At 42.1% G+C, this 10,332-nt stretch overlaps 1 protein-coding gene across 1 annotated transcript in view; it reads left to right on the top strand.

The window, feature by feature from the left end:
* Window positions 1-4,615: 4,615 nt before the first annotated feature.
* MAP1B (microtubule associated protein 1B) overlaps window positions 4,616-10,332 on the top strand; it is a 107,881-nt gene continuing 102,164 nt past the window's right edge. Inside the window, exon 1 of the mRNA XM_061621284.1 lies at window positions 4,616-4,968. Within this exon, the coding sequence (XP_061477268.1) occupies window positions 4,791-4,968 (178 nt within the window). The 5' untranslated portion in view covers window positions 4,616-4,790. The remainder of the gene's footprint in view (window positions 4,969-10,332) is intronic.

Below are 10,332 nucleotides of genomic sequence, written 5' to 3'. Positions count from 1 at the left end.
GTGCTACAGCAACTAGCTCATGTTTCTTCTTTGCTGCCACAGCTGACTTCTGCAATTTGCTACTCATATGAAACACGTGAAGAAAATATAAGCAAGGGTCAGTTCATAGTTATATTTTCTGTACATAGGAGAGGCACTGTAAGATGCTCCTGAGTCAAAAGCAGATGCGCTGTCTGAAGGACTATACAATCTACCACTGAAAAGTACAATGTATTTTAGACAGCATGCCATTGTCTTGAGTGGAACATGTAATTCTGGACTGGCGCTTGTTTAGAGATTCAATCCTAACAGATGTTACTAAAGGAGATGCACAAGAAAAAGGAATGGACATGCACACCAAGCAAACAAACATACACAAAAGTATTCCCAGAAGAAAATAGTCTTGGAAAGGTAAGTCACATATGAATCTTACCCCTGCCAATATCCATCAGGATTAGTGAACATAGGTTTCCTTATGTTCTCCTTGTGTACAGGGTTGTAAGGCAGCATGCCCAACTTGCTTTCACAATGCCTTCACTTCTCCCCTTTCTATGCATCACCTTCTTCTTCTGTCCTTCACATCTACAGTAGAAACAATGGGTATGTTATATTTGGGCCTTCTAGCAACACTCAAAATTTACCACCTAATCAGTGTTGTTTTTGCCCCTTGCAAACTCCAGCTGAGCATAAGTACAGGGCCCATGTACTTTAGAAGGCATTTTCATGGCATTAAGAACGCCTTCTCTCATGACAGTTATATGTACTTGTGAGCTTTAGCAATGACACAACTACATACCGAAAACCAGAGCTCGGAAAAGTTACTTTTTTGAACTACAACTCCCATCAACCCAATCCAGTGGCCATGCTTGATGAGGCTGATGGGAGTTGTAGTTCAAAAAAGTAACTTTTCCAAACTCTTCCAAAAACTCATTTAAAATGTGATGGAAGGCCCATCTAGAAGTTGGATTTGGCTATGGAACACTCTGATTTAAATCTCTTTCCCCTCAAATTATCCATATGTCATCTTTCTTGCTACTCTTTAAGAAGCATGTTAAACCTTTTTTATTATTTCATTGAAGAACGTTAGAAAAATGTGATTCATGTATCTTGATTAAGCATACACCTTGATTCTCAGGACCATGGGTCTTGTGACAGACTTCTGTAAGTGTGTGCTGTTGCTATGATGAACCCAAATTCTTTTGTGACTGCCTATCTTAGCCCAATTTGGGTGTACCAGGTGGTAAAGCACCAATTTCCTCACTTTCAATGTTTCAGGTATCAGGATTGCTCAACTGCCTTTCCTGTCATATGAAGCTCAAAGAGGCTCACATCAATAATGTGATGGATATGTTCTGTCTCCACTGTTAGAGACAGTATGCTTCTGAATACCAGTTGCTAGAAACCGTAGTAGGGGAACATAAGAACATAAGAACAGCCTGCTGGATCAGGCCAGTGGCCCATCTAGTCCAGCATCCTGTTCTCACAGTGGCCAACCAGGTGCCTGGGGGAAGCCCATAAGCAGGACCGGAGTGCAAGAACACTCTCCCCTCCTGAGGCTTCCGGCAACTGGTTTTCAGAAGCATGCTGCCTCTGACTAGGGTGGCAGAGCACAGCCATCACGGCTAGTAGCCATTAATAGCCCTGTCCTCCATGAATTTGTCTAATCTTCTTTTAAAGCCATCCAAGGTGGTGGCCATTACTGCGTCTTGTGGGAGCAAATGCTATAGTTTAACTATGAGCTGAGTAAAGAAGTACTTCCTTTTGTCTGTCCTGAATCTTCCAACATTCAGCTTCTTCAGTAGCAGATCTGAAAAACTGGTCTAAACTGAATATGGGCCTTTCTAGTAGAATTGCACTAATAAAAATGATGGTACTTCCTAGGTTTACCTATCTCTTTTATGTGTTGCCAATTACAGCAACTTGGCGACACATAAAAATGTGGCAAAACAAATTAGAAGCATTTATATATAATTCAAAACGACCCAGATTGGCACAAAATATTAGATATAGGGGGTTAAAGGGGATGGGGAGTACCCAATTTACATTTATATTATGAAGCCTTCCAAATTAGACATATCATTTCATTTATGGATGTTAGAATCGAAAAACACTGAGGCACATCTGCTTGATCAAAAAAACAGCAAAGGCATCCCATACACTAAAAAAGAAACCAAAAAAGCTAGTAAAAATCATAGATCTATGATGTCATCAGCTTTTGAAGTCTGGAAACATAGAAATCTTTTTACCTGGATTATCCCCATGGACTCCAATAAGCAAACATCGCGACTTCTACAGCCCAGATAGGCTAGTAGATGATTCTGTGTTCATAAAGCTAAACATGTTCAGACTAAAAGATTTTTACAATGGCCCTAACCCGCTTCCCAGAGACACCTGGAGAAATATACAGGAAAAAAGGAGTCCCCTGGTTACTTTGGTATCAACTGAGCTCATTTATACACAAACCCCATATAAAAACACAAGGAACTCAGAAATTAAACACAGGAGAAAGATTGATAATGAATATGGAAAGCAATGATAGAGGCTTAGTCTCCAAAATTTACTACTTTTTGCTAAGTAAAGATATGGGAGGTAACTTAGCCCTAATACTGGAAGGATGATTTGAAAATACAAATAGATGTAGAACACTGGGACACCATATTCAACAGTGTCCATTTCAGTAAGCGAAATAGTGCTTAAAATTATGCATAGATGGTACATGACCCCAATGAAAATAGCACAAATTTCAGGATCTTCATCTAGATCGTGTTGGAGAGGTTGCGATGCTCTTCGCTGTTACAGCCATATGGGAATATGAGAATGTTCAGAAATTTTGGAGGGGGGTACAAAGGGAAATAAGCAAAATAACTAGACAAACAATACAACTCACACCAGAACTTGCTTTATTAAATCTTTTTATTAACCAAAACTCAGATTTACAGTATAAAAAGTTAATAGGATTCATGCTGATAGCTGCCTGTCATTCGATTGCTTGGTGCTGGAAAAACCTAGATGGACTATCGCTGGACCGATGGTATAGAAAATTATGGGAATTTGCTTTGCTGGAGAAACTGACACAAAACTTGAAACTAGCAGCAGGCACTAAGAAGAAAGACACTTTCACGGACCAATGGATGCCCTTTATTGAATTTACAACCAAGGAGGAAAATCTTTGCCAAGTACCCAAACCCTTTACCAGACTGAGGTTGGCTTGATGAACTCTTACGTTTGACTTAAACACTGTAATAGCTCTCTCATAGAACAAAACGGGGTCATCAGGGAGGGGGGAGGGGAAATACGTTATAGTTCCTTTTCTGTATTATTAGAAAATAAAAAATAAAACTAAAAAATATACACAGATGCTATATATGCACAGTAGGAACAATGCTAGGACATGAGCGTCCTAGCTGCTACATTTTGCATTAGCTACAGCTTCCAAACTAACTTATGGGCAGACCTACAGAGAGTGCATTGCAGTAATCTAGTCTCGAGGTCACTGTGGCCAATCTGTCCAGGAAAAGGCATAGCTGTCACACCAGCTGGAGGTGGCAAAAGGTACTTAGGTAAAAGTCAATTGTTTGTTTATATTTGCATGCCACTCCACAACACAGAGTTCTCTGGGAGGCTTAAAATAAATAAGTAAAGCAACCAAAATACAAAGTAAAACATAAAAAGTGGGTGGGTGAATTTTACATAAATACAACAAAACAGAAGTTGCTGCATCCCTCCCCCAATTAAAAACATATTTTTTAAAAATAGACCAGATTATCTTCATTATTTAAAAGGCTTGGGTGAACACCACCCGGTGTCTAAAAGGCCACAAAGGTGTTGCCAGGTGAGCTTCCCTGGGGAAATTATTCTGTTATGAGAGTGCCACTACCAAAAAGGCCCTCTCCCATGTGGTAGGGTGACTTTCTTTTGTGGGAACTCTCTCACCAGTCAGCTCTGATGGACAATGCCTGGCTCTAATATTATGAAAGAGGGAGGGGAAAAACTCTACCCACTTTCTCCACACCATGCAAATTTTATGTCGCTGGGTTAGGTAACAAAACAGCCTGGTACCTGGCAAATCCAGGACAATATGTCTGGCCATATGCAGCTTTTGAGGGAGGGAGAGAACCCCCTTCCCAATCTATTCCCCTTAGCATCTGCTAAGGAGTAAAAGAACCAGTGCTTGCTTGGACTTTCCTTCCCTTGGCTGTGGGATGTGTTTGTGAAAATCGTCCGTGTAAACCCCGCCGGACACTTCTGATTAAACAATGCCTACAGTTGGGCTCTGCGTGCGTTTTAATTAACAGACAGGCTCCTCTTTGGCACTGGAACTTGAGGGCTGGGCTCCAAAGGCAGGCCCTTCTCCTTGCCCCTTGGTCTGCCTTCCAGGGCATTGTTCGCCCACCTCGTCTTTTCTGCTTCCGGAGGCAGCGATGGGAATGATTTGCTGCAGATGACATCAGCTGCCTGTGGTGGATGCTGGCAAAGCAGCAGCAGCAAGCAAGGCAGGGCGCGTGGCTGTGCCGGGTCTTCTCCTTCCCCTCCTCCTTCTCCGCCGCCGCGACGCCGCCTCCTCCTCGCCCGGTCCCAGCCCCGCACTGTCTCGCTATAAAAGCACCGCCGCCTCCCCACCCTCCCTCACTCGCCCGGCTGCCTGGAGCGCGGTGGTGCTTCTCAGCGCGCGGTTTTCCCCTCCCCGCCTGCCGAGGGAGGCGCCTCTTTGGAACTAGAGCCTTTTCGTCCCGTCCCCTCCCCTTGTTCTTCGCCGCCGCCTGAGGGAAGAAGAGCGAGGAAGGCGAGGAGGAGGAGAGGGGCTTGCCAGGATGGCGACGGTGGTGCTGGAAGCGGAGTCGGAGCCGTCTTGTAGCCTCCCCAACGCGGTCCCCCCCTCGCCTAGCCTGTCGCACCGCTTTCTCGACAGCAAATTTTATCTCTTGGTCGTTATAGGCGAGCTAGTCACTGAGGAGCATCTGAGGAGAGCCATAGCCAATATAGAGCGAGGTAAGGCGGCTGTACGCAGTCCTCCTTCCCCGACCCCCACACCTCGCCCCACTCCTCCCTCTCCCTTCAATGAAGTCACTTCATCTCCCATCCTCTTCAAAGGCTGGCTGTGGGATGGGGAGGAAGGGGCTGGGGGCGACCTACAGGTTGCACAAAAGTCCTCCTTGTTCCCACAGCTCTACTGTGGTGGTGGTGAGAGAGGGTAGTTCTCCGCAATCAGAGTCGGCGGCGGTGCGTAACCTTGGCACGGCCTCCACCCTGTCGGATCTGATACGCATTGTGGTCTTAAATCGAAATCCATGTGGAATGTAGCTCTGCTGACTTCATAGTCCAGCCAGAGAGAAGGTCGAGAAAGGGAAATTTGATGCAACCGCTCCCTCTCCTCCCCCCACTCTCTCTCTCTCTGTGCGCGTGTTGGGAGGGGGCAAGGACCCCCTGACTAGAACTGCAGCAATCTCTCAGCCCGGCTCCCCGTCCAGCCCTTTCTGCATCCTTTTCAGAGTCTTCTCGGAGTTTGCGTTGCGCGTGGAATGAAAAGAGAATCTGCAGCTGGACTCGCTGCAGGGTGTGTTTTCTTCACGGGCTGGCTGCAGCTCATCGGGAGGGGAGGGGAGAAATGGCTCCCTTATAATTAATGATTTTGTTTTTAACCATAGCTGACTTTAAAAACAGAAACCATCCCTGCGATACAGCCAGGGCAAAGTTGGTCTCTCTCTCCCTCCGCCCCTTCTGTCGTGGTTGGGGAAGCTTATTCAACGATGCACTCTTAATTCGCGAACCTCCTTTATTCCCAGGCATGTAAGAAGAAGGAGACATTGCAGGAATCAAGTGGGATTTCTTTCTTGGGCGTACGGGTCTTGGGGGGGGGCTACGGTAGTCTGGACCCCTCTCTGTCTCTCTTTGGTACGTCAGATGCAATGCTTGGAGATGTCTGTGGCTCTTGAGCTCCTACAGCAGCAACAGAGGAGGGAGGAGACAGGTTCTTTGGCTTTCCCCACCACAAAGATCTGCAGTTGGCTTTGGCATTTTGCTGCGCCAAGAGGCACAAGGAAGGTGGGAAGGGAACATAACACGCCATCCCCTTAATGCAGTTGATCTTGAGTTTGCGCCACTTCTTCCTTCCTGTGAGTCATTTCGCCTTCTCTCTAAGGTAATGACAATGCTCCCCCCCCCAAAAAAACCCCACACCCACCCCGAACTAGCTCCGAGCAGAGGTCGTTCCTGTCTTTTGCAGAGCCAGCGACAGTCTTCTTTGCTTTCTCTTTTTCGCCTCTTGGTGCTGCTGCTGGGGAGTCTGCCCAGAGATACCGGCTTGTGGGTGTGGTGCAGTCCGCAGTGCGGTCCCTATGGCAGCCCAAAGCGGACAAAGGGCGTTCACGCAGTCAAGGAGAAAAGAAAAAGTACATTAAATAACTATCTGCAATCAGTCTGGCTTTGCTCCCTGAAAACTGAAGTAAAAAGGATATGATGCAGAAGGTACAGCTCCTGATAAAAGATACTGCAGCTGCCTTTGTTTCTAACTTTCAGCCATAAGTGTTTTGGGTTTGTTTCAGGGACATTTGAACAAAACTGAGACTTCGTAAAGATTTTTCAAGAAAAGCAGCAGTAACATAAAAAAACAAAAGTGCTGATTATGACACATTGAGCACTTTTCCTGTTAAATACTGGCATTTCCCAGCTATGGACAATTGCTGCTGTGGACTAATTGAGTTAAGCTAGTTTTTATTTTATTAAAAAATCACAATAAACTGGTGGAAACAAGTGGGTTTTTTGCAGACTGTGTTCTTAAATACAATGCTCTGCATTGTATCAGTCTGAGGAATGCAGTTGTATTGTGCAAGTAGGATAAGTGCTACGTATTGCAAGTATTAAAAACATAATATTCATAGGTTTCATTCAAGTACATAGTAAAATTAAGTTATAAGTTTTCAGATAGGTGCATTTTGTTCCTAATGGCTTATGGTTTTGTTTGGAAGAGGACAAGGGATTTCTGAAATCGGCCATTGCCAGAAAACCCTTAGGCAGTGCCTTGATTACATTCTTGCTGTATAGGTGTGGTTCAGCAGATGGAGGACTCCAGTTGGATCCTATTGTTGCTTTGCTCCCTACAAGTGGTTCGAATTCGTAATTTCTTTGTGCATTTCTTCTTGAATCTTCATTGTAGTGAAACAGGGCCACCTGCGTTGGTAGATATTTTTGGTAAATTGACCTGTTTTATCGGTCCCATTGTATAATGACTGACACCTGCTTGGACTGATGATCTTTGTTTAAGACTCCCCTGGTTATTTTCTTTTTAGTTTTATCTAAATTTTTAGGTTAAGCCTGAACTAGCTGCATTTTACTCCAAGTTATTAATAATTAATATAGTAAATGGATGTGAGTTATGCCTTCAAGGCATCTGATGTCAATTTCCTCCCCCACACAAAATAAATGCTGAAGCCCTAAGTTCTGTACCTACAGTTTTTTCTTGCTGTATTGTTTGGTAGTTGTTGCTTGGAAGCAATGTCTCCTCTTAAAATACTGGGTTAGAAATTGACAGTAAGAGATAATATATTTAGAAATGCAGGACTGTAGATTCCCCCCCCCCCAGGGAGCCTGATTAAATCTCTCCTTAGATGCTTAATGAACTACAAGCAGTAGCTTCTCAATTGAAGTATGCATTCACAACAAGGCCTTCAAGATTTAAGGTAACTTATCTGTGCTCTCAGTTTTGCTTCTTGGGCACCACCCTTGAAGAAGTTGGATTAATGAGAATGACTGCGGAGAAATCTGAGGAGATTTCATGTACTGATGACTTACTAAAGATTTATCCTGAATCATCTGGAAGATGAAGATTTGGTTTTTGTTCTAAATATTCTCAGGAGGGACTTTGAGGTTGCAGCTTTACCCAACATAATCTAAGAATTTCCACTAGGATGCTTATTTTAATTCACAACTACCGTTTTTCATTACTTACAAGGATGACGGTTGGATCTGTATAAAACTCAAGATTTGTGGGCGTGTCAAGGTTGCTAGTGAAGGGTCTACTGTCAGACCTGCTTCTCTTCTTACAGAAGAAAGAACCCTAACTCAATTGGAATTCCTTTGGTCACTCACATTAATAGCAACAAACTATATATATTTTTACAGATGTTTCGCTATTAGTGAATTTTGTGTTGGGTTTCTGTCAGAACTGCTGAATCATGCAGCTGTATTGAAGAGGATGATTGGCAATGGATTGTTAATAAGTTTTTGTTTTCAAGCCATAGTTGTGGCTTGGATCCACGCAATTCCCAATTTGTCTCAAGAGAACTGCATGGAATGCACCTGAGAATTATATATGGCTAAAGTTTTTTTATATATTTATTTCTTACCAAAGAAGGCATCCTTAAAATTGCTGAATTTGGCTACCAACTTTTCTATAACCAGGTAGCTCATCTCCAGGTGGTTTGATCATGAATTATTACTGCAAATCTGACCCCACAAAAACGTGTGTGTTCAGATCTATGTTATTCAGGAACATTCATCATGTGGATATATTATGTGTATGCTGCACACTATGAAATATTTTGGATAACTGGAAACTCCGAAATCTGGAAACCATGTAATATGAATGCTGTGATCCTGTGCTGCATTTAACAAATGATTAAATATACTCTGAATAAATAGTAAAAGTGCTATGAAATAGTAAATGAAAGTCAGATTCAAACCAGATACCAAATCTGTATCTCTAAAATAAGCAACTGTACTGTGTCAGAACATCCTCTCTTGGATATTTTCTTACGCTGGATTGAACAAAGAACTGCTAGGAAGTAATTCATTCCTTCTTATTAATGTTAAATCACTGGCTGTATACAGTTTAGGCAAGCGATAACAAAGAATAAATATCATTGAAAACTATGTTCTTGATATTTCATCTTACCTCTTGTTGACTTTGACAGCTGTATACACACAATTGTGTTGTACTGCAGCCTTATGCTAACCTCCAAGTGTTTGTAAGGGATGATTCATGCATGGCATGTTCATCGCTCATTGAGTATAGAATAAAGAGGTGATTTGCATGTGTGAAATTGGTCACCACGGATCATTTGGTAAACTCAGGCTTGTTGGTCTGTTGGGGTATGATTATTGCTTTGGCTGCAATGAATCCTGGGTTCAGTTCCAGGATAGTTCCATGTTACTAGAAGAAGTGGGGGCTATACCTTTTAGGCATTTGTTTTCCTTAAAGGGAGGTTTTGTAGCTTGGTGGTAGAGCACATGCTTTGTGAGCAGATGGTCCAAAGTCCAATCCTGGCATCTCCAGTTGCAAGAGGATCAGAGAGCAAGTAGACAGTCCTATGCTAGAAGGACAAATAATTTAACCTAGTATAAGGCACCTTTGTATGTTCTTAATTGTAGGAAGAACCTTCCTTTCTCCTTATCCATTTCAGTGGACACAGGTTTTTTTGCATTTGGTTGAGAACCATTAATGAAGTCATAAACCACTGGATGAAAATTCAATGTGTGAATCACCCTTTTCCCTTTTTGGACTTGGACACTAGTGGTCATTGCTGAATCTTGGAAGTTTCCACAATGAGCAGCAATGAAGGTCCATTCTAATTTAATCCAGTATAATGATGTTTCCTGGGAAAATCTGAATTCAGAAAAAAAAACCTAAGGCAGTAAAGATTCCTAACGTACTGATTTTTAGCATACTTGAATTGTTGGACTAATCTGGGGATATATTTTCATGCATGTGTTTCCTAGGGAAGTTTCATAATAAAGTTGATTTAAACTTTAGGCACTTTCAATTTGATGGGTATTTTTTCCATTTTTGTTGATTTAATTTTATGGAACAATGCATTCTTTGAAATTGAAAATATTCTGCAGAATAATATATAAGCTTTACCATGGAAAAGTTTCCCGCCCACATCACTGTACACAGCTGCATATTTCACTTTTTTGAAAAATTCCTTAATTTAACCATAATATACAGTCACACCTTCATGCAGAACAATCAAACAATGGATTGAATCACAAATGTCTAACGTTATACATAGTATTATTTTGGTTATATTGAATCAGCACAGTCCATCAGCAAATTCCATTGTTTTTTCTTTCCATCTAAAGTCAATCTATAAGTATTTCATTTTGCCATAATCAATATATTCCCGACTTTGTTTAACCATCACATATAACTCTTATGAAGAGTTCTTTGTTTTGTTAATATATGTTTATTTTTGAACACAAACAAGAAAAAATACAACAAGAATAAAAGGGGAATGTGTGTGTGTGTGTGCGCGCATATACAGTATATAAATAAAATGTCTGGTCAATGTCAAGAGGAGAAAAATACATAGGTGTGTGATAGGCAGCTGCAGCAGAAATTGAAAGAAAAGTACTGTA

Source organism: Rhineura floridana, chromosome 1, assembly GCF_030035675.1.
Source record: "Rhineura floridana isolate rRhiFlo1 chromosome 1, rRhiFlo1.hap2, whole genome shotgun sequence".
In the NCBI taxonomy this organism is placed as follows: domain Eukaryota; kingdom Metazoa; phylum Chordata; class Lepidosauria; order Squamata; family Rhineuridae; genus Rhineura; species Rhineura floridana.
The sequence above is the reverse complement of the archived record's forward strand: the minus strand, read 5'-3'. Positions and strand labels throughout refer to the sequence as shown.